The 27,872-nt window shown below is 56.6% G+C and overlaps 2 protein-coding genes across 2 annotated transcripts in view; one reads left to right on the forward strand and one right to left on the reverse strand.

Annotated features, from left to right (window-relative positions):
• Nucleotides 1–471: 471 nt before the first annotated feature.
• On the forward strand, nt 472–8,392 carry MYBPH (myosin binding protein H; the record flags this gene model as incomplete). Its single annotated transcript, XM_084245530.1, has 11 exons — nt 472–654; nt 808–853; nt 949–1,083; nt 1,785–1,952; nt 4,306–4,394; nt 4,750–4,945; nt 5,134–5,273; nt 5,835–5,994; nt 7,125–7,261; nt 7,404–7,671; nt 8,379–8,392. 11 exons carry the CDS (start codon nt 472–474, stop codon nt 8,390–8,392), a joined length of 1,536 nt encoding a protein of 511 aa, XP_084101656.1.
• A 1,865-nt stretch (nt 8,393–10,257) lies between these two features.
• The window catches only part of ADORA1 (adenosine A1 receptor), a gene marked incomplete at its 3' end in the record, with an annotated part of 31,858 nt that continues 14,243 nt past the window's right edge, over nt 10,258–27,872 (reverse strand). Inside the window, exon 2 of the mRNA XM_084245957.1 lies at nt 10,258–10,897. Coding sequence (XP_084102083.1) covers nt 10,258–10,897 — 640 coding nt within the window. The remainder of the gene's footprint in view (nt 10,898–27,872) is intronic.

Genomic DNA, 27,872 nt, shown 5'->3' on the forward strand with positions numbered 1-27,872 from the left:
GGCTGTTCCCAGCTGTCTGGGTCCCCGCACCCAGGCAAGAAGCCCTGGGCACGAGTGCCCCACAGCAGCCAAACACACAGAGCATATCTGGGCTCGTGCTCCTGTGGGAGAACCTGCTCCATGACCGCGACCCCTGGCACAAGCCCCTGCCTACGTCCCATCCCACCCATGCGTGCCCTCCTCCCCTCTGGGCACCAGCACCCTGGCTGCTGGGATCCAATCAGGGGATGGACGAGGTAGTGTGCTCCTTAAGGGACCCTGTGGTTCCTCCCCCAGCGCTATTCCTGGCCTGGGTGCCTCCCGCCCTCCAGTCCCCCTGCCTGACCTGACCTCACAGCTGGGAATCATTCTGCTGGGGGCGGGGCCACCCGACTATATAAGCCCAGACCTAGGTGTCCCGGGCACCCTGGAGACCCAGCCCCTCCACTGCTGACCCCTGCACACTCCAGCCCGGCCCTCAGCTGACCGGCAATGACAGGGAAAGCCACCTCGGAGGCTCCTGCCGGGGGTCTGGAGGAGATGGCTGCTGAGGCTGCCAAGATGCCCATCACAGAACCCTCGGGAGAAGGGGCAGCATCGGAGTCCACTGGGGAAGAGCCAGCTCCCAAGCCACAGGAACCAGCTGCTCAGGAACCTGCCTCCACTGCCCCTGCGGCCCCAGCTGCCCCAGCCGCCCCAGCCGACCCTGCAGCCCCAGCCGACCCTGCGGCCGCAGCTGACCCTGCAGACCCTACAGCCTCTGCTGCCCCAGACGCCCCTGAGGCCCCTGCTGCTCCAGACACCCCTGCAGCCCCTGCTGCCCCAGAGGCCTCTGTGGCCCCTGCTGCCACTAAACCTGCACCTCCCAGTGAAGGTGACACGTAGGGCAGGTGGAGGAGGGAGAAGCACAGCAGGGAGAGGGTAGGGAGAGCCCTGGACATGAGACTCATCTGCCTGCTTCTCCCCCAGATGTTCCCAGCGCCCCGCTGCTGTTGGCCCTGGAGGACGTGAGTGACAGCTCCGTGAGTGTGAGCTGGGAGCCCCCAGACAGGCTAGGGCGTCTGGGGCTCCAGGGCTATGTGCTGGAACTCTGCAGAGAGGGAGGTGAGCTCTGGGCTAAGCCCCATACGCAGGGGTGGGCCAGGGGACAGCAGGGTCGGACCCCCGCCCCTGTGACTGTGTCGAAGCAGGGGCAGGGGGAGACAGAGGAGGAAGTGCAGGCAGTCCACTCACCCACTCCTTCTTGCCCAACCCATGCCCCTCTGAGGGCAGGAAGATGGCCCAGTGACCTCAGGAGGCCCTGTCCTCCCACACCAGGGAGCCTCTATGCAAAGTGACGGGACACTTTCATGAAAAGTGACCCACCTAAGTCTCAAGGACCCTGCTTGGGGAGGGCCAGTAGGAGGTGGGAAGCAAAGCAGCTGGGGACTGGGGGCTTAGAATAAGAGACAGTGAGGACAAATAGAGGGACAGGCCTAACTCCTGTTGCCACTGTCCTATTGTCCACTCCGTGGCAGCTGAGTTCAGCCTGGCCTCTGCCTTTGCCCCTACCTTGCTGTGTGACTTGGCAAATGTGTCCAACTCTCTCTGGGCTCCAGCAACCCCATCTTTTGCCTCCAATCCCAGGCTCAGGCATCAGGTGTCTCTAATGCCATTTAGCAGTGAGAAGTCAGGGAAGTGGGACAAGGGGAACATAAGGCCCAGAGAGGGAGGTCAACTTCCCTGGCCACCAGCAAGAAGGGAAGCCCCGCTGAGAAGGGTACCCACAAACACAGAGCCATCTTGTCCCCACTCCACTTTCCCAGCCTCGGAGTGGGTGCCTGTGAACCCCCGGCCCATGATGGTGACCCAGCTGACGGTGCGGAACCTGGCTCTGGGCGACAAGTTCTTGCTGCGTGTGGCTGCGGTGAGCTCTGCAGGGGCTGGCCCCCCGGCGGTGCTGGACCAGCCTGTGCACATCCGAGCCATCATAGGTGAGTCCCGTCCCTCTGCTCCCAGTCCTTCCCAGGCTGAAGGGAGAACCTGAGGCCGGCAGGAGGAAGGAACAGGGGGCCACTGCCCACCCCCCAGCTCACCTGTGCGAGCCATGTGCTGTCACTATCTTGCCTTAAGAAAAATCCAGGTTCCTCAGTAACAAGGGGCCACTGGATGTTCAGGAGGCCATTTCCAAGAGAAACCCAGCCTCCAAGTGTGGGAGAAGGGCTTCCTGACCCCAGAAATGAAAGCCCAACCCCCCAGCTGCCTCAGGGTCCCCAGGCCAAGAGTCCATCCTCTTCCTCCTGTCTAATCTCAAGCCCTCTTGGGGCCCTGGAGCTCATTTTCTGCCCATTTTCAGCTCTTCACATCGCCTGGGGTCTCGCAAAGACTTTGGTGCACAGAGCACTCTCATCCCTCTCCTTCACTGCTGACTTAGCAGGAGGAAGACAAGAATTCTGCAGAGGCCCATGAAGGCTTCTGCATCCCTAGGAGAGCAGGGCTGCGCGGGACCCAGGAGGCCAGCTGCTGTCTCCTTGCTAAGATTTCTATTTGCAGGGTGCAGCCTACCCTCACTCTCCTCCCAGTACCGATCAGGTTTCAGACTGTTAATGGCAGTGAGTCATTTGGTCTGATCTGAGGTCTCTGGGGACAGCCCAGGGCCACAAGGTGAGGAGAGATATAGGCCAGCAGGTGGCCTGAGGCCTTCTCCACCTCCCTTCTCAGGGACAGATGGTTCCTGGCAGAGGCTGTTGCAGAACCTTACTGTTCTGACAAGGCCTCCAGACAGGGCCTCTGACAAGGGGTCTTCATGGCCACAGGTATGGTCAAGCTTGGATCCAAGGAAATACATCTCGACTATAAGGCCTGAGGGGCATAGGAACCAGGGGGCTAGAAAGCTTCAGATGGAAGATGATCACAGCTGGTCTGTCCCAGCCAAGGAGGCTCCGAGGGTCCAGGAACTCCTTGAAGCCTCCAGCCCAACAAATCACCCAACCCGATTCCCTGGGACTATTCACAGCCTGCCAGGTGGTTTGCAAGGCCAGGGATGTCCCCGTCCTCTAGTCTGGGGGGAACTGCTCCCACCTGGCAGCCATGGTAGAGACACAAGACAGCCTAGAGGTGCCAGGGAGGCCTCCTGGTTGGAAGGCACCTAAACCTTCCCCCCTTGAGCCCCAGGGGCCCTAGACTTCTGGTGCCTGAAGCCCAATGCAGAAGGAGCCAGGCACACTCAGCACCCACCACTCCATTAAGATTCCTCTGGCAGGAAGGAAGGGGATTTCCTGGAGAGAAGAGGGGGAGGAGGCCGTGAACAAGTGGGGAGCAGCCAGGCCCTCTTCAAGGGCTGGGCAGGGCGGGGACCCCATCCAGAATCCTCGGCTGCTCAGCTGTCCCTCCTCAGCCACCTGGAGCTGCCAAGCATTCCTGGCCCCTGCAGCTGCCCCTGGAGATCCCAAGCCTGGCGCTCCCGGAGCCAAGTGCCTACACAGCTAATCCTCAGAGACACAGTGTTCCTTCTCAGCCTTCTCCCCCCTCCGCCCTGCTCGGCACCAACCAGCTGTTGCCACCTGTTTGCTGCTGAGGAGCCTCCGCCACCCCTCTCCTCACCCCCCCACCAACAGGGGGACAATGGCAGAGGCTGCTGCAGCTGCCCCTGAATGCCCAATGGCTTCTGCGGTTGCACTTGGCCGGGTGGCTGTGAGCAAGCTGCTCCCTCCACGGCAATGGCTGCAGCGGGATGTCAGGAAGGACTGTCAGACTGAAGGCAGCGGGAGGGTGACAGGGGACCAAGGCGGCACGTCTGCTCTGGGCCATTTACGAGGACAGATCCCCATCCTTCCATCTGGCTAGGCCGTGACAGAGCACAGGGCAGACAAGTGTCCGGGAGCTTCTCTGAAGGTCCTGGGCTGGTGGAAGGTGGAAGTAGCGGATCAAGAGGAAAATGGGTGCTGCGGGGCAAAGGGTGCAGCACCTGCTCTCCACCAGGGGGAGCCAGGGAGCCCACAAGGTCCATCTGGAACCTGGGAATGCCTGGCCTGGGCTGCAGAGCAGATCCTAGGCTGGCAGGGTCTGGACGCCAAGGGCATGCCCGAGAGGCTTACCAGTTCACTCCACAGAGGCCCTGCCCTCCTGGAATGCCCCAGCTCTCAACTCCCCAAGGGCTTAGGGCATTTGGGTCCCTGGATCTCCAGAGCGAACTACACCTTCCCAACAGGAGGCAGCCCCAGAACACACCCAGGAGGCCTCTGGCCAGCAGGCTTCACCAGCCACCCCTTCCCCTGGCCCTGCCACAGGAGGCCCCCCATCAGCTATCCACTGCTGTGCTAAACCTAGTCTCTTGCTTTGAGGCAGAGGCCCCCAAGATCCGTGTCCCCCGCCACCTTCGTGAGACCTACATCCGCCAGGTGGGAGAGGCGGTCAACCTGCAAATCCCCTTCCAGGTGGGTGTGCCTCCTGCTGGGCAGGGCCTGGCTTCCACGTGAGGTGTGTCGGGAGAGGGAAAGCTCAGGATACCCTTGGAGATCTACCTGGGACCCACCAGGACGGCCTCACCTTCCCTCAGCCCCATCCATAGCTGGGGTGTGATGCCCCGGCCTATGGACAAAGCAACTCCCGGCCTGCTGGACACCTGGAGGATGTGGCTCTGGTCAGCATCTGTGTCTCCAGCCTCCACTGTCCCTCTTGGGAAGGGCTGATGGGGCCACCTCTTCTCGACTAGGCTCCAGAGATCCCCAGAGCTGAGGGAGTGTGGCACTAGTACCTCCTGCACCCACTCTGAGGGCTCCTCTCTCGCAGGGGAACCCCAAGCCTCAGGTCTCGTGGACCCACAACGGCCAGGCCCTGGACAGTCAGAGGGTGAGCGTGCGAACGGGGGACCGGGACTCCATCCTCTTCATCCGCTCAGCCCAGCGTGCTGACTCCGGCTGCTACGAGCTCACCGTGCAGCTGGAAGGCCTGGAGGCCAAGGCAGCCATCAACATCCTGGTGATTGGTACGGGCAGGAGGACAGGGGAGGCAGGGCCTTCTCCATGGAGACCCAGGCCCCACTTCCCTCCCCCCAAAGCTGAAGGCTGGTGGGTGTCAGGCCAGGAAAGCATGATAGGGGCCTGATCTTGGGTGGGGTGACTTGTGGCACACCCAGCCCTCACACCTGCACCCCCCCGCACTCTGGTCCTTCAGAGAAACCTGGACCCCCCAGCAGCATCAGGCTAGTGGACGTCTGGGGCTGCAACGCTGCCCTTGAGTGGACTCCACCCCGGGACACAGGCAACACAGAGCTCCTGGGCTACATGGTGCAGAAGGCAGACAAGAAGACAGGGGTGAGGCCTGCTGGGGCAGAGAGGGGCGGGGAGGAATAGCGCCTGGAAGGCCCAGCCCACCAAGAGTCCACAGACTGAGGCCTGGTCTGACCACCAGTGATTTACTGACTCCCTGTATGGCTTTTGGCAAGCCGGGCCTCAGTTTCCTTCTGAAGACTGCAAGGAGGGCTGAATTGTTTCTGGAAACAAAAATTGAGCAGTGTTTCTGGAAACATAATGTGCATAGGAATCACCTGGGAATCTTCCTAAAATGCAAAGTCTCACTGGTTAGACCACAGTGAGGTCCCACACTTCTAAGAAGCGCCCAGGTAATTCCCAGATTGCAGGTCTGCGGACCACACAGAGTAGTAGCAAGGTTCCAGAATTCTCTGAGGACCCCAGAGAGGTCACCCGAGGGGCCCAAGGGACCCTCTCCTGATTCAGCCCCTTAGGCCCATGGCTGGATGGTTGGACTCTCGGGGCAGAGGGCATGGAGGGAGGCCTCCTGAGGAAGGGGGTGCAGGCCAGCAGTGAGGGTGAGGGCAGGGGAGAGGCGAGGCTGACGGAGCGGGGGTTCCTCAGCAATGGTTCACAGTGCTGGAGCGCTACCACCCGACCACCTGCACCATCTCTGATCTCATCGTGGGCAACTCCTACTCCTTCCGGGTCTTCTCGGAAAACCTCTGTGGTCTCAGCGCCTCGGCCGCCACCACCAAGGAACTTGCCCGCATCCAGAAGGCAGGTGGGTCCACCAGACTGGAAGCCAAGCCAGACCTGGCACAAGAGCCCTCTCCATGTCTCGGTCTTTGCCTGGGGGTCTCAGAGCCCTCCCCACAGGTCTCTACCCCCATCCCCCAGGCACAGCTATGCACACACACACATACACACACACACGCACACACATACACACACACACTCAAGCACATACACGCGGAGGACTGTCAAGACTTGGAGTGGCTGACTGGTTTTAACAAACACAGGCGCGGGAACCCATGCATTGAGAAGCTGGGGGGGAGGGGGCTGTGTGCTGATTCAAGTTCACGAAGGCGGCGTCTGGAGGGAGGGGCTCCCCCGGCAGTGGGTCGTAGGTGGACCCGGGAGATAGGATCTAGCACCACCGAGATGGACAGAGAGATACGGGTATTTACAGTCTCCACAGGCACATGACCCTCCTGCGTCAAATGTGGCATTCCAAGCCCCTCTCCCGGCCGCGGCTCGCACCCCCGCGCAGTCTGTGTGGGCTCGGGAAGGCGCATTCTTTTCTTTTTAACACCAGCCTGAGCTGCACAGAATTAAGGAAAATTTTTTGTTTAAAAAAGGAAAGCCAGCCAGGTCTCCAAAGACAAACAGAAATGAAATGTGGTATCTCTGAGTTGCTAGTCTCCACTCTCAGCCAAGATCATCGCTCTGGCTCCCCAGCCCACTCCCTTCTCTGCACCCCTCCCTGGCAGCGAGGGGAGCCCCTAGGCTCGGTCTCCGCACAGCTGCCTGCTCGGGACATTCCATCTCTAAGGTCCTGCATGTAAGCCTTCCTTTGCTCCCCAAAGATCCCAGGGGCCTGGGGCCTGCCATGGAGCTTCCGCGGAGGACCCGGGAGGACATGGACGGTCCCCCATGAGGCTCTGACTTGCTCCAGAGCCCCTGCTCCTACCCAGGGAACCTCAGTCATCACGTGACCGCCCACCCCTAAGTCACTCGGTCACCAAGGGCTTCCTTTCCCACCTGTCAATTGGGAGCAAAGTGTGGAAGAATGTGCAAATCAAATGCGATACTGCGGTGTACACTAAGATTGTTTTAGGAAAGTAGGAAATCAGTGCTACAAGGTCTACTCCTATAATCTCCAGGTCACCCCGTTTTCTCCCCTGAACCCAGATATTGTCGCTAAACCCAAAGGGTTTGTTGAGCGAGACTTCTATGAGGCCCCCACCTTCACTCAGCCCCTGGCTGACCACACCTCCACCCCTGGCTACAGCACCCAGCTGTTCTGCAGTGTGCGAGCCTCACCCAAGGTGAGGGGCAGGGCCCGCTGTTGGGGGACGGGCAAGGTGCTGGGCTGAGGAATGCTCTGGCATCTCTGCCCAAACTTGAGGGTGGTCTTGGAGAGCCTGCCCAGCCCCCACCTTCCCACCCGCTCCTGATCAACTCCCCCAGCCCAAGATCATCTGGATGAAAAACAAGATGGACCTCCAGGGCGACCCCAAGTACCGCGCCCTCACCGAGCACGGCATCTGCACGCTGGAGATCCGGAAGCCCTGCCCCTTTGATTCGGGGGTCTACACCTGCAAGGCCATCAATGTGCTGGGGGAGGCCTCTGTGGATTGCCGGTTGGAGGTCAAAGGTGAGGGTTTGAAGAACATCCTCCTTAGGGACCCTCCCATGGATGAGAGGACAGACACTACCTCTTCTCCGGCTGGCCTAGGTGAGGCGAGCCCTGGGAGAGGCACAGAGGGGGCAGGTGAGGTGAGGCTGGCCTCAATTCTTTCTCAGTAGGAGGGTGGGAAAGGAGGGAGTGTGTCTGGATCTTCTGGATAAAGTGGGCAGCTTTGGGCCTCTCTTGTGCCCCCTCCCCTCTGCGGGTCCCCCAGCAGGCCCCCACCCTCAGCTCTAACCTACAGGATCTCTTTCAGCCTCAGCCACACACTGAGGGGTGACTGGAGGAAGCTGCCAGGAGAAAGGTAACTGGCAGGGCCCACACCTCTGCAGCCTCTGGAGGTGCCAACTGGAGCAGGGGGGTGGTGAAAAGCAGGGAGGGGCAGTATTGGCTCTGGTGCAAATCTGCCGTCACAGGCACATCCTGGGAGACATTTCGGGGCCACCACCAGGATGGGCAGTACTGGTAAGGCCGGGAAGGGGGTGACTCAGTGGATGGGCACAGGACAGGCCCAGTCTTGGGGTATGGGCAGACCCTGGACCTGTGTCCTGTCAGAGGTGGGGCTGACGACCGGACCCCACCCTTGCTTTCTGGGTGGTTCTGAGGCTCTGGACAAGTGAGAAAGGCTTTCAAGGCAGAGCACAGATCGGGGTGTCTTGGGAGGGGCTGGAGAAGGGAAGAGGATGCTGCTTCCCCTGTCCCACCTCATCTCTTCAGCCTAACATCAGGGGCTCAGGAAGTGTGTTCTCTCCCAGGTGCCACGACCTGAGGGGTCAGACCCCCAGACCCAGGATCAAACCATGGACTTCCCAGACCACGTTTCCACAGCTACAACGGATGGCTTCACTCCCTGTCCTTGTCTAGCCTCCCTGCCAGAGGCCGGAGCCCGGTGCCTGGGAGGGCCCAGAGGCCTCAGCCAGGCTTCCTAGCACCAGGATACCTAGTGGGTGCAACACTAGAAGGACCCCGCAGGGTTGTGCTGGGGCCAGACGTGCTCAAATAAAAGCGTGTGGTGTTTGGTGCGGGGGCTTTGCTGTCGTGACGGGGAGGCATGTGTCACTGCAAGGGGGTGCAAACGTGTCACCATGAGGGGCCTTCACGTGTGACAGCAGGGGGAGATGCTGCCAGGAGGGGACTCCAGATGTCAGGGGGCCTCCAGATGTGAGGTTTTTCAGGGTCTTGCTTTCACCTTCAGGGTTTGCTACCCAAGTACATGGCTATAGGAACAGATGCACCTTTCTCTGGAGCGCCCCCTTGTTCCCAACACCCCCACACCCGCCCAGCATCTCCCACACCCCGCCTTGGCATCTTCTCCCTGAGGTTGTCTGTTGCCCTCTGCAGGGCAGAGGCAGCCAGACAGTTGAGATCTCTGGGGTGGGCAGCCAGACAGTTGAGATCTCTCCAGGAGGGTTCAGGCTTTTATTAGTCTCGTGGCCCACCCTGGGGAGCAGGGGACACCCCCTCTGACAGAGGGAAAGGCCTGGAGTGAAGGCCTGGGGCTGCTCTTCATACTGAGAACCCCGCTCTCCGGACGAGGGGCTCCTGGCTTCGCAGGGTGTCAGTTCTTTCCCAGATGCCTTGAAAGCCTCAATGCTGTTACAGAGCTCTTGAAGTCGCCAAAAAGTGCTAAGTGCCAAAAGGGCTGAAGGCATTTGAATGCCAACAAGCCCTCCCACCCCCACTCAGGAGGGTGGTCTTCTCGGACCTGTGCCAGCCTGCCACACCCCACCCCAACAGTGCTCAGTCAGTCCACTTGCCCTAGTCCACCCCCTCCCCAGACAGGCAGAATGATTCCCAAGAGTTGGCACATATGGGGTTCTCCTCTCCATCTGGCCAGGAAGCGCAGAGAGGGGTGTCACCTGGAAGAGTCCAGGCCAGGCTGCTCCTTGGGACACGTGCAGCAAGACCTTGGGCTCAGTGCTGCCATCTGGTGGGTATTTGAGAACTGCACCTACCACTCCAATCTCACGGGGGCCCCCAAGTCCCCACCCAGGGTCCAAATGAAATAGTGGAAAATAAAACACATGTTGGAAATGATATCTGGACCTGCTCTTTCTGCCTCTCCCCTATATAACCCCGGGCTCCCCAGAATGAGGAGAGCAGGCACCCAGGCACCCGGTATGGCCGGGAGGGAGCACAGGGTCCTGGCACTGTGGGGCTCTCTGGTGGGAGTCCTGGTAAAGACTGGGGCTCCTGATTCCTACCCCTTGGCTGCTCTGGCCACCTTCTCCTGCAGAACAGGAGAGAAAGCGAGGCCAGCACATTTAGTTTCTCTCTTTCCCTGATCCTGGAGGGACATCTGTCCTCTTCTCAAGCTGAGTCTCGGGCTTGCACCGCCAAGGGATTCCCGTGTTTGCCCTCCCGGCACCTTTGACATTTCAGTCCGCGGGTCACCCAGGTCAATGCTGGGCTGCTCAGCAAGTGGGGGCGCTCAGCCCACTTCCCTTCTCCCCTTGGGTTACATGGTTCCTTCCCCATAGGCTGCCCTTCCAAACCTCCCCCAGGAGCCGAGGTGCAGGGCACCACACCCCACAGCCCAGCCAGGGAAGGCTTTGGGGAATGGGTCAAACAGTGAGGAGGTGCCGACCGGGCTGAGATACCCGGATGTGGGCAGGTGGGAGCAGAAGGCAGAGTCTAGTCATCGGGCCTCTCTTCTGGGGGGTCCTCGTCAATGGGGGGTGCGGGCCGGCAGCGGAAATGGTCATTCCAAATCTTAAGAAAGGTGACCCGGAACTTCTGGATTCGAAAGGCATAGACGATGGGGTTCATGGCCGAGTTGCCATGTGTGAGGAAGATGGCAATGTACATGAGGATGCTGGGCTTTTGGCAGGATGGGCAGAAGAGGGTGATGCAGTTCAGGATGTGCAGGGGCAGCCAGCTGAGTGCGAAGAGGAAGAGGATGAGGGCCAGTGACTTGGCGATCTTCAGCTCCTTCCCGTAGTACTTGTGCGGGTCGCCCGAGGACGCTGACACCTTCTTGTTGAGCTGCTTGCGGATCAGGTAGAAGACCTCCAGGTAGATGAGGACCATGAACAGCAGCGGGGGCAGCACCCAGACAAAGAAGTTGAAGTAGACCATGTACTCCATGCTGATGACCTTCTCGAACTCGCACTTGATGACTGGCTCGCCCACGCTGCCGTTGGCCATCCAGGCCCGCTCCACCTCACTCAGGTTGTTCCAGCCCAGCATGGGCGTGAGGCCCACCACAAAGGAGAGAATCCAGCAGCCAGCGATGGCCACGGCTGCCCTCCGCGGAGTCACCACAGTCTTGTACCTGGGGGAGAGAAGAGCAGAGAGTGAGGCAGCCTTCAGGCTCACCCAGGCCCCAGGGGTCCCTAAGAGAATCCTCCCACCCCCAGCCACCCAGCCAGGACCAGGGAGGGGCAGTGCAAGTCTTTGGCTACAGGGCAGAGTCTTCAGGAGCTAAGATGCAGGTCAGAGCTGCCCAAGCACTTGCTAGTCCCTCCTGTGGAATGTGGGAAACCAGAACAACAATAAAGATATTATTGAAAAAAAAAAAAATAACAAAGGATCTGGGGCCTCCCTGGTGGTGCAGGGGTTAAAGACAGTGCTATCAAGCTATCGCCAGCCACTGCAGCACGAGTTCGATCCCCCAGGAGCAACTCACATGGCGCAGCAGACCTCTCCTGACTCGCCCACTGCTCCCCTCAGCAGTGTATTTCAGTAGATCTGCCTGTTCTGCTCCCCACTCTGTCTCTGGTGAATCCTCTCACCCGCCCCCCCGCACCTCTGGTCTGCACCCCAGTTCTTGTAGGCATAAATAAATAAATCTTTAAAAAAAAATAACAAAGGATCTCTCTCAGGGGTTTTAATCAAAATTAAGAAATAAAAATCATTAAAGGCAAATCACTGACACATTCTCGATCCATCCCTACTGGTCATCTCATTGCTTCTCAACAGCGCAGGTACAATGAGGACCCAATGGACCGAGCAGGAAATTGAGGTTCAAAGCAGACACGTGACCTGCCCAAAGCCACACAGCAGGCACCACACACTCTCACACACACCTACACTTGCCAAAACAGCCAAGACAGCCCTTCCCTTGGACCAGCTGACAACTCCATCTTGGCTCTCCCCGCATTCCCCTGCCAGCACCCCCACTGACTTCCATCTTGACATCCCCTGCTCCTTGCAACCACTGTACAGTTTATCTTCCAACAGGTTGGTCTGAAAAACCAGCTCTGTCCCAGGCTGACTGGGAATTGTTCTCAGGAAAGAAAACTGAGGGTCACTGAGCACACCCCAGAACAGGACTTGGCTTGTGGGGACACAGGTGTGAGTGCCCTTTTCAGCCAGCACTTTCGAGTGCTTTCCTTGATGGCAATGCTCTCTGTGCTGGGAATACGAAAAAGGAGCCTTGACTGGAAGCAGCTCGCATTGGGGGAAAGCAGTAAGGAAACACAAAAACAAGACAACTAAGGTTGTGATTTGTCCTTGGAAGGACATGAGCAGGGCACTGGCAAGGGGCAGCCTTTCCATGTTGGGACACACTGACGATGAAAGCATGAGGTACCCCCGGTTACCTCCCCTCCCCACTGAGAGCTAAGGATTTCAATGGCTTTGGGGCTCCGCTTCTGTTTACTGCAGCCCAGCCAGCAACCAGAGAGTCCTCTGCCCACACACTGGCCCGAGAGCCAGTATCAGGCTGGGGCCGCCGGCTCCATGCCCAGGAGCTGGCTCAGCGAGCAGCTGCCCAGTTGTTATTTTCCAATGCAGCTTCCGAGAGGGATGCAGTGCCCTGGAGCTGTAAACAGCTACTGAGCCCCACGGGCGTGAAGGGGGAAGCCTCGCTCTGTTTTCTCTGCCCCTGCAAAATCTGAGGCTCTCTCCTCCACAGCAATTCCACGCAAGGGTCTTCTCACCCCAATACCTTTCCATCACCTAAGTCCACTGCTCTAGGAAGGCTTTATGAGGATAGGAAGGAAATGATTTGGAGGGGATTGGAGAGGTCAGACCATATCCCACCCCCAGCCATATCTGGAAAGCAAGCACTAGAATGGACCTTTGAAACCTCACTCCCAACATCGTCATCATTCCAATGGGGAAACTGAGGACCAAAGACGAAGCCCACAGCCTCCTACTCTGTGATCAGTCATGGACTCCAGGGTCCCCAAAGCACCAGGGGGTCTTGAAAGCCACCAGCCAGCACCTTCCTGTGCCACTCCGAGGCACAACTCTTGCCCTTATATTGTAACTGACACCCAGTTCCTCCTCTGGATCCCCACAGGACAGTCAGCTGTGTGCAGACACCGGAAGTCAGTGACCCAAACTTGAACCACACTTCTGCAACCTGCAAAATCAACTCTTCCTCTGCAGAATGAGACGGTGTTGGGCCTCCCTGGTGGTGCAAGGGGTTAAGCACTGCACTATGAAGCAATCCACAGCTACTGCAGCACGAGTTCAATCCCTGGCTGGCCAGGGAGCTACCCACATGGCACAGTAGACCTCTCCTGTTCGCCTACTGCTCCCCTCAGCAGTGTATTTCAGTCAGTCTTCCTGTTCTGTTCCTCACTCTGTCTCTGGTGAATCCTCTCACCCCTCACACCTCTGGCCTGTACCCCAGTTCTTGTATGCATAAATAAATAAATCTTTTTTATTTATTTTTTTAAATTGTTTCTTGTTGTGTTTTTTTTTTTTTTAAAGATTTATTTATTTATTTATACAAGCACTGGGTACAGTCAGAAGCGTGGGAGGGTGAGAGAATTCACCAGAGCCAGAGCAGGGAGCAGAGCAGGCAGAAGGACCTAAGTACACTGCTGAGAGGAGCAGCGGGCGGCAGGAGAGGTCTGCGCGCCATGCGGGACCCTCCTCCGGTGGCCGGGGAGCAACCGGGGATCGAACCGGCGCTGCAGAGGCTGCGGGCAGCTTCGCAACCCAGTGCTCAACCGCTGCGCCACCGGGGAGGCCCAATAAATCTTTTTTAAAAAGGAAAAAAAATAATCAGATGCTGGGACCCACTTCAGAGGGTGAGGATCAAATGGAATAACACATGAAAACTCTCTGCAAAATTCCTGTGCCTGAGCTCCCACCCCTCCAAGCCCCAGGAAACCCTGGCATCTTTAGGTGCTCAGAAATGCAACCTAACTAGCAGCTCTGCCAACCTTGGCTCATTCCCAATGACCCCATCTGCTCCCCGCATGCCCTGTGGAGACAGGGCCTCTGAATGAGTGTGGCCATGGGAGTGCAGGTCAATCTCTCACTGTGATCAGTCACAAGGGGGGGGGGGGGGCTGAGTCCCCAGAGGGGGACAGCAAGACCATAGGGGCTGCAGCTGCAGAGAGACAAAGGCCAGCACCCCACCACCACCACCAAACAGCTAAGGTTTGATCACTTACAGAGCCTCTTACACTCATGTCTCAGTAAACCCCATAACCACCTGGGAGTACAGCCCTGTGGAACCCCGCTTCACAGATTAAAAACTTGGGCACAGAAACAGGCAGCACCTGACTCCAAGCTCCATGGAGCACCTGGCTGAGCACTGGTGGCTTAGAAGCAGCAAGTTAGGCAGACTGGGAATACTCCTTTTTGATAAGCTTTAAATCAGAACCTCAGGGCCCTGTTCAGAGATTACTGCCTGGCAATGGGGTGGGAAAGGTGACCTCTGCTGTCCAGTTTGAGGATGGGGGCCTAGCCCAGGACTCATACCTGGGCAACCACGTCCCACCGCGACCCCCACCAACCCGCCGAAAGAGGAGCTAGGTTCTGACAGCCGCCCAGGTGGGAGAGTGAGGAGGCCAGGCCTAGCTAGAGGGGTGCGCCCATCCCCCCCCCTTCCTGATAGCTGGGAGCCCTGGGATTAAAGCTTTCCTGGGGCTCTTCCAGGGCCAGGTCCCAGCAGACCGCAGTGCAGGGTATCAGTTCTCATCTGTTTTTCTTGCTATTTTCTCCGTGGTGGGAAAGGGCTGTGCATGGGACCTTGGCTGAGGTGGGGCAGGTTCTCACAGGAAGGGCTGCCTTCCGGGCACAGGGAGGAGAGGACTCACCTCTCCCTACATGTCGGAAAGACACGCAGAGGCTGCAAGGCCCGGGGTCTGCAGGGCTAGGTCGTGTTGGGGTCCTAGGCCTCACACCCCCAGCATGAGAGGTGGCCGCCTACGGGAGTATGCAGGCACCTATGGGTGCCAAGGGGAGAAATGCAATGGAGACTCAAAGCACAGGACAGCGGGGCAGGCGGCTCCTGAAAGATGTCACGAAGCCACCAGCCCCACCACCCCCGCTGTGACTGAACCCACCAGGGACCAGACGCTCCTTTGGGCTAAGATTTGCCCTCTGTGGAGGTGTGTTTTTTAAAGTCAAGATAACACCAGCTCCACTGCATGCATTGCTTTATGAGTCTGTATCTTCGCAACTCTGGTGACAACAGGGTAGAGGAACTCAGGGGGAAGAAGAGCTTGAGGAGAGAGGAGGGCAGGGCTGCTGGGCTGAGGCCTGGGTGGGCTGCAGACACCATTTCACAGGCGCCCCAGAGGACGCGTGTGCTTCTGAGAAGTGGGCAGGAGGAAAGGAGGGCTCTAAGCCCTGCATCCAAACAGGGCAGGATGCTGGGGGCCTTGCTACTTCCCTGGACACCTGGCAGGGCTGCCAGAAGAGAGGAGGGAGGTCCTGGAGGGGAAGCGAGGTAGGCACCCCAAAGTAATAGCTGCCAGACCAAGAACAAAAATCATGCTAACAAGAGTTAATGTTCATTGCAGACAGTCCCAGGAGTTATAGTTCCTTTTATTATTTTGATTGTTCTCATTTTCTAATTGTAGTAACGAAGACTCAGAGATTGCAAAACATGTCCAAGATCACCCAGCGAATAAGAGGCGGGCCTGGGATTTCTGAAACTGAGGTCTGCCCAAGTCCAAGCCAGTGCTGCCACTCGGGAAAACAGAGGGCTTGGGTTTGGAGGGCGGAGGCCCAGAGCCCAAGAAGGCACAGTGGAGGCAGGAGCCTCCCTGGATTGAGGCGTTGTGAGGACGCTGCTGGACCTGCCTGGGAGCCTCCCTCCTGCCGACTCCCTGACTCTCCGCAGCCTTCAGACTGAGCTGTTCCCGAGCTGCCTGGCTGTCAGTCGTGGTGCTGGGGCAGCCAGAAGACTCCCTGTTCACTGAGCACCTTGGGTACTGGGTAACAGTGGCAACTTCTGGAATATGAAGAGAACAGGTTCTCAGAAAAGTAACACTCTAGAGGTAGGGGGACAGGGGACAGAATCATACAAATAGATGATTCCAGAAAGTAAAAGAATACACAGGCAGCCCTGAGAGCGAGCGGCGGGGCTGCTGGCTTGGGTGGGTGGGCTCTCTGAAGAGGAGACATGGAGTCAGCAGGGAAAGACAGGGCAGAGGGCTGCACAGGTAAAGGCTCCGAGGCCAGGGTGGCTCCAGGAACAGAGTCGCTGGGTGAGGGGAAGTGAGGGCAAAGGTCAGAGCTGTGGTCAGGGATGGCCATGGGGCTGGGCTGGAGTAAGGCTTCCAGGGTTTATTCTAAGTGCAGGAGAAGTCACTGTAAGCAAAGGAGTAATATAATCAAATTTCTGTTTTAAACGAGAACCCAGACTACTCTTCTAGCAGGGACAGCATGAAAACCACAGGGAGGCTATTTGAACCGTCCAGACAAGAGGTGGGGAGCGTTCTGGCTGGTGACCGTGGAGTGGGGGAGGCAGATGATGCTGAGCTATATCCGAACGAGGCCAACAGCACCTGCTGTTGACTTAGGGTGTCCGGACGAGAGAAGAATCACTAAGATGAAGGCCAGGTTGTGATCCTGAATGTCGAGCAGCGGGGTGCTGTCCCCTGAGACCCCCCCATCCCTTTCCTGGGGCCCTTCCATACAGCCCTCGAGGCCACACGGGGCAACTGGGCACTTCATGTGCCTACGGGCACCTCCCACCTCGGGCCTTCGCACTTCCTGTTCATCCCCAAGATGTCCGGGAAGGTTGCTTCCCCTCACCAGCTCTTGGCTCACATGACACCTCCCAGGAGAAGACTCCCCAACCAGCAAACATGAACCCTGTCATGCTTGGCTCCCTGCCATGTTGAATTTTCTTGATAGAGCTTATCACCTCCTGCCCGTGTCCCCCCTCCCAGCCCTGCATATAGATACCTGGATCTCTCCCGGGGAAGAGTGCCCCCAGGGCTGAGCCTGTGCTTTGCAGGGTCACCATGGCCTCCCCAGAACCTGAAACGGTGCTCAGTAAGTACACACTGACTGAATCAGTAAATGCATGTAAAAACAGATAAATGAATCCACACATCTTCTTCCATCATTTGCTATTTATTCAATGACAAGATGTATGCACTGAGATTAAGATGATTTATTCAATCATTTATGACTGATGGAGGACCTGCCATGTGATGGGGCTGCCACGTCTCAGGAACCAGAGATAAGGAATAAGTGGTAAATGCTGGATTAGAGACGATCCAATTAGAAAGGCAGAACCAGAGCCCTGGAAGCAATCACAGTGCCCTGGATAAGAAAATTATTCCCTGGCTCCCCGGTCTGGCCCCCTGCCGTGTTGGGACTGGTGGGGAATCGCCACTGAATCAGACTAGTCCCCACTCAGGCCCATGCCGTAAGCAAGCGCCACGGAGCTGGGCATATCCAGGGCAGTCCCGACCTCACACTGGCCATAGGGGTGCCTCGGCCAGAAGCAGCCCCACCCACAGCTTCCAGCCACGTCTCCAACTCAAATTAAATCCCAGCGAGGGCCATGCGCACACAGCTTCCCACTGGCCCTCGGCCTTCTCAATGGGCCCTTCCTTGGATGTGGTGACTTCCTGCCAGAGCCCAGCGATACCCAGGGGGTGGCCTTTCCCTGCCAACAGCCTTAGAGGACAGTTCCTCCTGGACATGCCGGGACTGGCTTTTAGGTTTGTTAGGGGGAAAAGGATAATTGTTAGGGGGAAAAGGATGTCCTAAAGCTAATTCCATGCAGGCTTTGTGGACTCCACCCCCACCCCAGGCCAAAGCCAAAGACACTGGGAACTCCAAATCCCATCACCACCAAAGGGAAGGTGGCTGGGACCTGAGGGTGGGGTTAAGGAGTCAGGTTGGTATAAAGCCAGACACGTGGGCTTTGGAGGGGTCCCCCATTTTGGCTCTCCGCCAGCTTGCAGTGTCCCGCCAGCTCAGAGAGTGACTTTGGGTTTCCATGTCGTCGGATCGGGTAGGACGCATGAAAGACTTTATTTTCCTATTTTCTCCCTGAGTTGTACATTTTCCTTATTTCCTTTTCCCTTGTAAATAAACCTTTTATTAACCTTTTGTGTGTGCCTGTAGTGGAGTATTCATAAGTCCCTTTTAAGAGCGCATGGGTGAGGACCCACAGCCAGGAACCCGTTCAGTATCGGGGCTGCCCTATAACAGGTTGACTTTGAGAACAGGAAAAGCTCAGAAAGGCACCCAGGGATGGACAGGCCATGGGACCTGGGCAGGAGCCTCTGCCATAGAAAAGAGAAGGGATGGGTGTTGGGGCCCAAAAGATGCTGGTGGACGAGAACTCACACCAAGGTGGGTGATCAGGGGAGCGACGCCATCACAGGGCAAGTGAGCCTGGAGTGTGCTGGGCCTGAAGCTGTCTCCTCAGCTCCCCCTCTACCCCTGCCCTGCTCTGTGTGGCTGGTGCTTACCCTGCAGACTTCCTCCCAAGCTGCTGGGTCAGCCAGGTCCATGGGACCCACCAGGCAGCTGGAGGCAGCGGAGAGAAGCCGGAATATTTCTGCTCCTCTTGCAACAGGGTGGTCCCCAGGAAAGGGGGAGGTTCCCTGCCCCACCCAAGGGAGGGTGGAGCTGAGCAGGAAGAGGAGAAGCTGCAGAAGAGGCTGAGGAAGGAAGCAGGATGGAGCCAGGAGACCTGGAGGAGGCGCATGGAGCCTAGAGACACGTGAAGAAACTGCGCTTGTCTTTTGGTCGTGGACTGGGTGACACAGATGTGGGTGAGACCCATGGGGAGGTGACAATGGCAGCTTTTATCTTGATGTTGATTTTGCTCTTTTCCTTCCGGGCTTGTCTGCTTGTTTCTGACCCTTTTCTGTGGGTCCCCACTGGAAGATGCTTTAGACTTGTGGCAGGCTTTGGGGCTTTGCTCTGGGCCAATCCCATTTGGATGGACTTTTACCCACGAGGGGACGGGTAACTTTGGGTGCTTCATTTAGAAACTAGACTCTTTGCCTTACCTGTATTGTTTCCTAGTTGTATTAAAGTTCCTTCCCATTAAAGTCTTATATGTTTTGTGCTGATGCGGCGGATGGCAGAACCCATTTAGAATAGGCAGGTTTGCGGGGTTTGGGCTGCCCCTCTCCCTGTCCTATAACACTCTCTCTGCCCGAGATGGGGTCAGGCAGTGGTAACTTCTCCCACTGGACAGGTCACCACGCTTCCAGCCTCCACCAACCCCTGGGCTTGGGGGGCTAATCTTTGCTTCACCTCACTAGGCCCCGTGTGCCTCTCTGCTGCTTCACCACCTGATATTCCTGGCATCGATGGCCTCAGTTTAAACACCTCAACTATTTCTGCATTCCTGACCCAGCAGCTCAGGAGTGACTTTGGAGCAGGAAGAAGGGAGCACGGTGATCACCAAGAACCTCTGCCAGAGGCTGAGAGAACAGACCACAGGCTTAGTAAAATGCGTTGGCAGAGAGGAGAGAGGACCAGCAAGGTGGGTTTGGAAAATGTTAAACGTGGTTCAGCATGAAGGCGGCTTATGAGGTGTCCTGCCAGCTGCTGGAGCGGGCCAGGGTCCTCAGGCCCAGCCCATGCGTCCTGGTTCCCATCCAGGCACTGGGCTCAAGGGCTGGGGGGAAGGGATGGCCAGCAACTCTCCACGATATGCAGTCTGGACAGTCAAGGACAAACCCTCCACTTCCCCTTCGCTTCCTGGGCATCTGAGAAGCAGCAGTATTTCCCAGCTCTGGCCCTCCTTCCTGCCTCACTTCTTATCAAGAATCTCAGCCACTCGTAACTGGAAACTTGGATCTAAGACTAGGGAAGTAAGGCTTTCAGACTATTAAACTACTTCCTGCAGAGACATTCTTCCTCCCAAAGGAGAACAGGAAACTAGATACAATCAAAGGTGCTGGGCACACTCCAGGGGCCAAATATTTCACAGTAATGCTGCCCAGGGGAGTCTGGATTAGGTGGGGGAGGGGTGCGGATGGCTGGGGCCCAGTCACCCTGGCTTGCAGTCTTGCTGCTTCAGGACTCATGACTTCACTTCACCCATCTCTGAATACTGGTGTCACCCATCCCCCAAAGGGGTTCCATCTGACACCCCAGGCCACTCTGCAGGGCTACAGAGAGGAGGAGCAAGAGCTCTCAGCTCCCCCTAAGAAAAGAGTCGGATAAATGGATTAGGTTATTAGCATAATGGGAAATAGCTCCTGGTTATTTGTTGACAAAAACTAATTCCACAGCCTGGTGGGAAAGACAAGCAAGTGCATAAGTAACTCAGTAACGTCTATTCTGAACAGCCCCTACCCTCCCCCCCAATTTCAGATTCTTGGATCTGGGAGTAGGCAGAAGAAACAGCTCCCACTGTAAAGAACTCGGTCTGATGGGGGGGGGGGGGTACAGTCCCAGAACAAAGGGAGCGCCCCGTCTGATAAGCGAGCAGCAAGGCAAAGGCCAAAGTCTCCACATCACCCCCAAACTGAAGGTTTACGTAGACAACCGACATAACGCATTCTGGCCGTGTGCCACCAAGCACCTCTTTCTTCTCTTTGGGTGGATTCTCCATCCTTACAAGGGGTGTGGATTTGGCCAGTGGTTCTGAACCAGAAGAAGCTGCAGGGGTGGGTGTAGAGAGTCGCTCAGGTTGGAGGGAGGCACATTTTCACAGTGTATTTTGCCTATGTTCCCACCTTTTACCCCCAGCCAGGGAGCATCAACTCATCCCCACACACATGGAGGGGGCCCAGGTATTGCCCTTTGACACGATGCCCTAATGTTCTCTGATTTTAGAAGCAGCCACAGTCCCCAGCCAGGTGCAGCCTCCATATCCTAATTGTTGTGCCCACGTCGACCAGTGCAGCCCCTAAGGACACAGACAACCGATGCAAGGGCACAAAGGAGTTTATTACGGGCTCGAGACCGGGCCCTCGACACGCACCGATGCAATGGCAGAGGTCGAGAGCCCTGAACAGAGGAAGCTGGGATATCTTATAGGGTCGCGAGTGGTGGGAACTTTGAAAGAAGCTGGCAATTACTCATTGGCTACTACAAAGGCATTCTGGCGCGCGCGGTTACAGTTTCAAACTGATTGGACGGTTAGAGATGCTGTCCCATTTATGGACAGGACTGCCCTCATTGGCGGCTGGGGTGGTCTGCTTTTTCGTCACCAAGTGGAGTGAGGGTTGTGACTGCTGAAACTATCTCCGGAATGCGGCTGGACAAGGACTAACATATCAAGGTGGAGGATATACAAAATGGCGAAACCTCAGCTAAGCTTGGTTCCACATTAATGATGGGAGGTTCTTGGTGGGGAGAGGGGCTGTCCTGGTCTAAATAGTGAACTTGGGAAACTAGTCTCATACCTCAGCATTCCTGGCCATTTCCTGGGCTGAGATTTCATTCACTCCCACCTTTGGAAAAAGCCAGGATGGCCCCACCTGCCATGGGTGACTCTGACTCATCAGGTGGGACAAAAAAGCCCATCCTGTCTGCCTATGAGTTTAATGACCCATGAGCTGGCACAGCCAGGCCTCACTGGGAAGAACCCAGGGATACAGGTGGTCAAATACCTTTTCCAATGAAGTGGAAAGTCTTGCTCTTAAGGGGAAAGGGAGCTAATTGCACTGTTCCCCACAGCTTCTCAGGACTTGCAGACAATGGTCACTTACAAGAGTGGGCAGAGAATCCTACTGCAGGGCTGGCACATCGGGAGGCCAGGGCAGGAGGGAGCTGGAAAATGTAGAGCCCCTTGGACTGCAGAGAGCCCATAAGGGCCCACGCCACCCATCGAGGGGTGCTTGCATATAAAACAACAGCATCAGGACCCCCCAAAGAAGAAATGGCCCCCATGGAATGCCTCATTGTGGTAGGTATTTGGAGACGGGGCTCTGGTCCATGAGGGACTTGGCCCTGAGTGAGACCCCTCCTGGCCCCGTGGGGGCATCCATGCCTTCATCTGGATGACTGGGAATGGGGAGATATGTTTTGCAAACTGGCAGGTCCCTGGTTCCCTCTTCTGGAATGTGTCTGGACCCCCTGTGGAGAGCTAAGCCTGGTACTAGCAGGGGGAGCACCAGGAACCACACTCCCCTCCCAGTCTGGGAAGGAGGAGCCGGGGTGTGGATGAGAGGCACACACAGCTCCCAGGGGAGTCCTCCAAGGACTGCATGCTCCCCCAGGGCAAGGTGGGGAGCAACATGGAATAAAAAGAGAAATAACTATGTGTTGAGTGAGCGAATGAGTAAGCGGAACAAGGTAATGAAGCTGCTGTGGGGTCAGAACCGAGTCAAGTCCGAGTCCAAATGGCTCCAGCAGCTGTGGCCCCGGGCGAGCCGCAGCCTAGAGCCGCAGCCTTGTCCCGGACATAGTGGGCCAACAGACGTGCTTGGCAGCCTGACTGTGACCTTGAGACTGTGTGTTACCTTATCTAGGCCCTGGGCAAAGAGTAGCAACTTGTGCTTTTATTATCACCCAGAGGACACTCCTGATTCTACTGGAAAAGACAGTTCTTACAGAGACACAAAGCAGGTTGCGGGGACACAGATAAATAAAAAATTACTTTTTGACTTTGGAAGGCCAGTCACGTGGCTTTCTTGCCCTTTGGCAGCCAGCCCTCCCACCTGGCCCCACCTCATCTGTGTCACCTGCCCTGTGTGACTAGTGTCCGAGTCTAGAATGTGGAAACTTGCCCAGCCTAGCATGGAACCCCGGATAGGGCCCTGGGGAGGCTGACTCCCTGTCTGGGCCCTGTAAAACAGTCCTGGGGAATTGGTCAGTGGAGACCAGAAATGGAAGGAGGCAGCCTCAGGGAGTCAGCCTCCCCTCTGGTGCTCTCCTGGCTCATCTGGTACCACCTCTACCTGAAGGCTTGTCTCCTTCAAGGCAGCGAATTCCAACCGCCCACTGGAGGGACCCCAATCTGTGCAGACTCCAGGGGCAGCACCCAGGCAGTCGCTTAGGTGGGACCCAGGAAGCAGGCCGGATGATGCCCTAGTGCCAAGAGCCTTGAGTCACAGGCCACGCCCTTCCCAGACCCTCCCTGGCTGAGGAGACAGGAAGCTCACCCTTAGGAGGCCCCTATTCTACTGGGGCTTGGCCTCTGTCTCTGTTTCCACTGCCTGGGTCCTCGGGGCTCCATCAGGTTCACAGCATCTAGCCCTCCACTCTAGAAAAGATGTCACAGACGGCAGGACGTGGGAGGACAGAGAGCAAGGGAAGTTTTCCTCCTTGGAAATCTCCCCAAAAGAGGGCCCGGCTACCCTCAAGCCTCTATTCCATAGCTTATACTTTTACACTGGGAAGTCCTTCCCAGAGACTACCTTCAGCCCTTCCGGCTGCATCACATTCCAAGTGGGTCTGCCCATGGGCCCTGGAAGCTTCAGTCATGTCCTCCCAGGTCTTGATCTTTCTTCCCATCTCACTTCCAGGTCCGTGGGAATTAGAGCACAAATAACAGCAGTTAAGAACCCAGCACCAGCTATTTCTGGTCTCAACTGTGTCTTCTGATGCTTTCTTGGCCTATGTTCCCCCCACAGCCTATCCACCAAGCCCCCTACTCTACAGGCCTAATGCAGGAACCAGTCCTCCCCGGCCAGCAGCCACCCAGGACAGAAGAGCCCAGCAGCAGCGGTGGCCCTGAGCCCCAATCACTCTGTGCCCTTTATTGTTCCAGGCTTCCCCCTCTCTTCTGCTCCATTCCAGAAATGGGCTAGGAGTGGGGAAAGAGAGGTCCCGATATGGAGAAGGTGGGGCAGCACCAAGCTGGCCCAGAGGGATGCAAGTGGACATGAATCCCCTCCCAGGACAGCTGAGACAGGAGGACTCTGGATATCTTGGGCCATGGAGGCCAATGGCCCCTTCCTCTCTGCCTAGGATAATCAGTAAAATTTTTGGTTTTCTTTCCCAAGATTGTAACAAGTACCCCAAGTCAGTTTTCGTATTGGATTGGCTTGGATTCCTAGCACAGTGCCTGGCACACAGTAGGCACCCAATAATATTTGGGGAAGGAAAACGGATTCCTATAAAGCACTTAACTGAACCAGAGAAAGCAGAAAAAGAGGTAGTGGGAGAGAAACAAAGAACAAATCCAGTGAATAGAGACAGTTCTGAGAACACAGTAGATAATAATCCATCTGCATCAGTCACCACTTTAAATGTGAAAAGCCTAGGAGGCGGGTGAGAGGAAGCCAGGCTGGGGCTCCTTGCTCATCTCCGGGACAGTCCTCCCTAGGACAGAAGAGCCCATGCCCGGCCCCCACAGATAAGGGATTTTGGCAAAAGCCTCGACTGTCCATTCCAAGGTCCTGCCTCAGTCACCCAGCCCTAGTATATGAAGTCACTGAATTCAGGGTTTCCAGCAAGTCTAACCACACTTCCGCCTGAGGCAAGACCAGCCCTTCTCACTGCTTGCCTGGGTGGAGGTGGGGAGCGCCTGTCCTCTTCTTCTGCGGGAGCTGGCCTGTACCCCTGTCACTGGCACGGGGAGAATGGAGCCACAGAGCACTGGCGGTGCCCCAGAGCATGGGCCTGGTGAGGCCACTTCTCTCAGAATTGAACAATCACCTCATTTTCAGCCACTTAGCCACTTCTACAAAGCACTATAAATCACTCATGTCTGCCACGACCCTGGATGGGGAGTCTCAGGTTATAATGGGGGGGGACTGGAGAAGGGAAGCTTATTAAGTCAATGCCTTTGTCCCCTATGCACGATTCATGAAAACTTCAAAGTGCTAAGCTCATGCCTGGAGGAAGAAAGTGCAGAAAGCTGGCAATGATGGGCCTTGGTGACTCAGCCAGGCAAGAATCAGGCAGGACATGCACAGCAGCCAGGGACAGGCAGTGGGCGGGGGGGGGGGGGGTGGGGGGGGTGAGGATGCAGCCACATGGGCGGTAGGCCCCAGGGGCCTCCCTCCCCCAGACAGCATTATCAACTATCTGGGCATTTGGACAGTCCAGCTCCAAGACCCCCAAGACCCAAGTCCCATGCAGGCCTGACCATCACAATTTCCTCCCCAACCTCCAGAGCAGGTCCCACTTGTCTTCAATAGAGACACTCATGGCTGGGGAAGTGAGAGGCTCAAGGTAACCAAACTCTGGCAGGGCCCGGCAGTGTTAGAGGGTCTGGATGTGAATCAGATTGAAACTTGATGTGTTAGTAAGTCACATCCACTTTTGAGTTTCCCCATCTGTAAAATGGAGCTGATACCCACCCAGTCCATCTCCCGGTGTTTCCATAGTTACCATTTGGCACTGAGTCTCTCCTTTCCCCTTTTCACCAGTCATCCTAAGAGGAGATTAGTGACTTGCCCAAGGTCATACAGGTAGTGGCCAGAACTAGAATTGCAACTCAGGTGGGAGCTGCCGCCTCCAGAGCCCTTGTCTTCTGTTCCAAGCATTGCTGTTCCCAGGAGGCCACGAGGGATTAGTAGACAGGGACTACGGGCTTGCCTTCCCTGGAATGCACCATTGCCAGAGCTTCTCAGACTGTAATGGACATGGGTAGCAAGGCTCAAGGGCACTCAACTGATAGTTGGCACAAAAGAAGCCCTCCCCACCCTTGTTAGGGAAGGAGGTTGATGGAGGGGCCCAGAAAAAGGACAGGCATTGTCTCAGATCCTGTAGGAAATAGAAACAAAAATTCCCGCCAGGTCCATGGCAAATCCACCCATGTAACCTGTTTCTCTTAATGGACAGCCACCTCCACCACCCAGAGAAGAAAGGCCGAAAGCCAGGATGGAGGCAGACGGGGCCTTGGGGGCTCAACGGGGCAAGAATCAGACAGGAGGTGCACAGCAGGCAGGCACAGCGACCAGGTAGTGGCCGGGCACCACTCATATGTCACTGCCAGACCAAGGACGCTACTTGTTGCCCACATCAATTTGCAAGGTAGAAAGAGCACATTTTGTTGTTGCCATTTTACAGAGGCAGAGGAACTGTCAGTGGGTGCCCGAGGCTGGTTGGTCTTTGACCCGAGACTGAAACCAGCCTCCTGTGACTCACCAGGTGCTCTTCACCTGGACTGGCCACTCAGGTCTCCCTGGACCCTCTCAAGCCCAGCCCCAGGACCTAGCCCAGAGCCTGCAGGCTGCCTCTCCAGGCCATCTCCACCACTCTCACCTCTGTGGACCTCTTGGGATTATTTCTGCTGCTGTGATGCTAGCAACACCTCCTGATTTAGCTTCACTGCACTTGTGATTGAGAGAGCCATGCAAATGAGCACACTTAGGCCCCAGGGCCTGAGAGAAGCAGGCAGGACCTAACGGAAGCTCAGCTGCCCCTCAGGCCTGGCCCACCAGCAGCCTCTGCAAAATCTGGCGCTGACTCCTCCTCAACCTCAAAGTTGTCTGAAGACAGGGGCTGAGGCTGCCCACAGCCTGGAAATGCCCAAACACAGGGGCAGGGGCAGGAGTGTTCACTTTGATATCCGCAGGCACCTGTTCAAATGCAAGTTTTGCTATTTATGAGCTGGGTAACAATATTCAGATTACCTCTTCGGTACTTTACTTGTAAAATGGTGTTGATAAACCAACTTTACAGGACTAAATAAAGTTAAATATACTACAAAAGGAGACACGTAGCCCTTCTGGACACTGAGGGGATTCCCCAGCATGCAGGCATTCCTAACCCACCAGACTTCATTCTCCTTCCTGGGGGCCCTCTGGTGCCAGGCAGCCTCCGAGCTTGAAGCAGGGAAGAGAGGATCCCAGAAAGGGCACAACACACCCTCACCTAGATGTGGGACCTTTATATGCCTCCCAGCCCAGCCACAGCCACTTCCCCACAGAGCTAGGCAATGGCATGCCTGTAACAGCAGCCTTTCGAGCCACACCGGTGGTCGGGGTTTCAACTGTCTATCCTAACCACAACAGAGACAGACAGACAGACATGCACATGCTGCTTTCCAGTCATCCTCCTCTCTCCCAAAAACAGCAGGGGAAGGATGAGCCCCCTGATATCCAAAAGAGACAAAAGCTTACAAATTTGTTTTCACATACAATCCTCTCAACAATCCCAGTTCACAGATGCAGAAACTGAGGTTCAGAGACTCTGGCCAAGGTCACAGAACAAGTAGCAGAGGAGAACCAGAGGCCATTTTGACCAGCCTGTGTCCCCATGCACTCGGTCACGGCCTCTCGGGGGCCCTTCCCTCACCAGACCCAGCACACACACCTTCTGCCACCTTGCAACAGCCCCGAGAAGTCAGCAGGGACCAGACTCCCTACTCCAGAGGGCGAGGTGGCTGATCTGTGTGGAAGACCAGGGCTGAGTTCTGGCCTCCTGGCTCTGGGCCCCAACTCTCTGTATGGAGCAAATTAGGGGATCCCTTCTCTTCTCCCCCAGCCTCCATAGTTTGGGAGGGAGCTCCCCTGTCCCTGACTCTCCTCACAGGTGCTTCTCTTGAACATTTTTACTTCAATTCTTCAACTGTGGACTGACTGTCGACTCAGGTCTCGTTCTGACAGGAAGAATGGGCCCAGAGGTCACCCCATCCTGGCCAGGAGGACTTCAGCAGAGCAGCAGGGGATGCCACTCCCCTGCAGACCCCAAGGCGCTGGAGCCGCCCATCCTGAGTCAATCTGCACATTCAATCCTTGGGTGTAGGGCCCTCATGCAGATCTGCAGGGCCTGGGACCCACATACTGCACAAATCCCACTGCCCACTGATGATGCTGGAGTTGCACACACATCTTTTAGCAGTCGGGAGTGTCTACAGCTCCAGCAGTAGGGAGGCAGACAGAAACAACACCCCAGAGAGAAGAGGCCTTCTCTTTTAAACATCAGCAACAAAGGCAAACTGGGCCCCTCTGCCAAGCCCACCCACACTGACCCCAGGTCTCTGCTCCACTGCTGCCCTCAGCCCGCAGCCAACATCAGCTCCTTCTGCCAGGCAGGCCAGCCCTGTGTTCTCAACCGCAGCCAGAGACCGCAGGGGTCAGGTATGGCTTCCCTTCCCGCCTCCAGACACACACCCTGAGCAATGAGGCATTCTTCCTTCCGAGAGCACTGACTCACAGACAGCTCTTTATGGCCTGGACATTCGAGGAGGTAAGCGATTCACCCTAGAGTACCCAGCAGTAAGT

The sequence above is a fragment of the Talpa europaea genome (assembly GCF_964194135.1).
Source record: "Talpa europaea genome assembly, chromosome: 10".
NCBI lineage: Eukaryota > Metazoa > Chordata > Mammalia > Eulipotyphla > Talpidae > Talpa > Talpa europaea.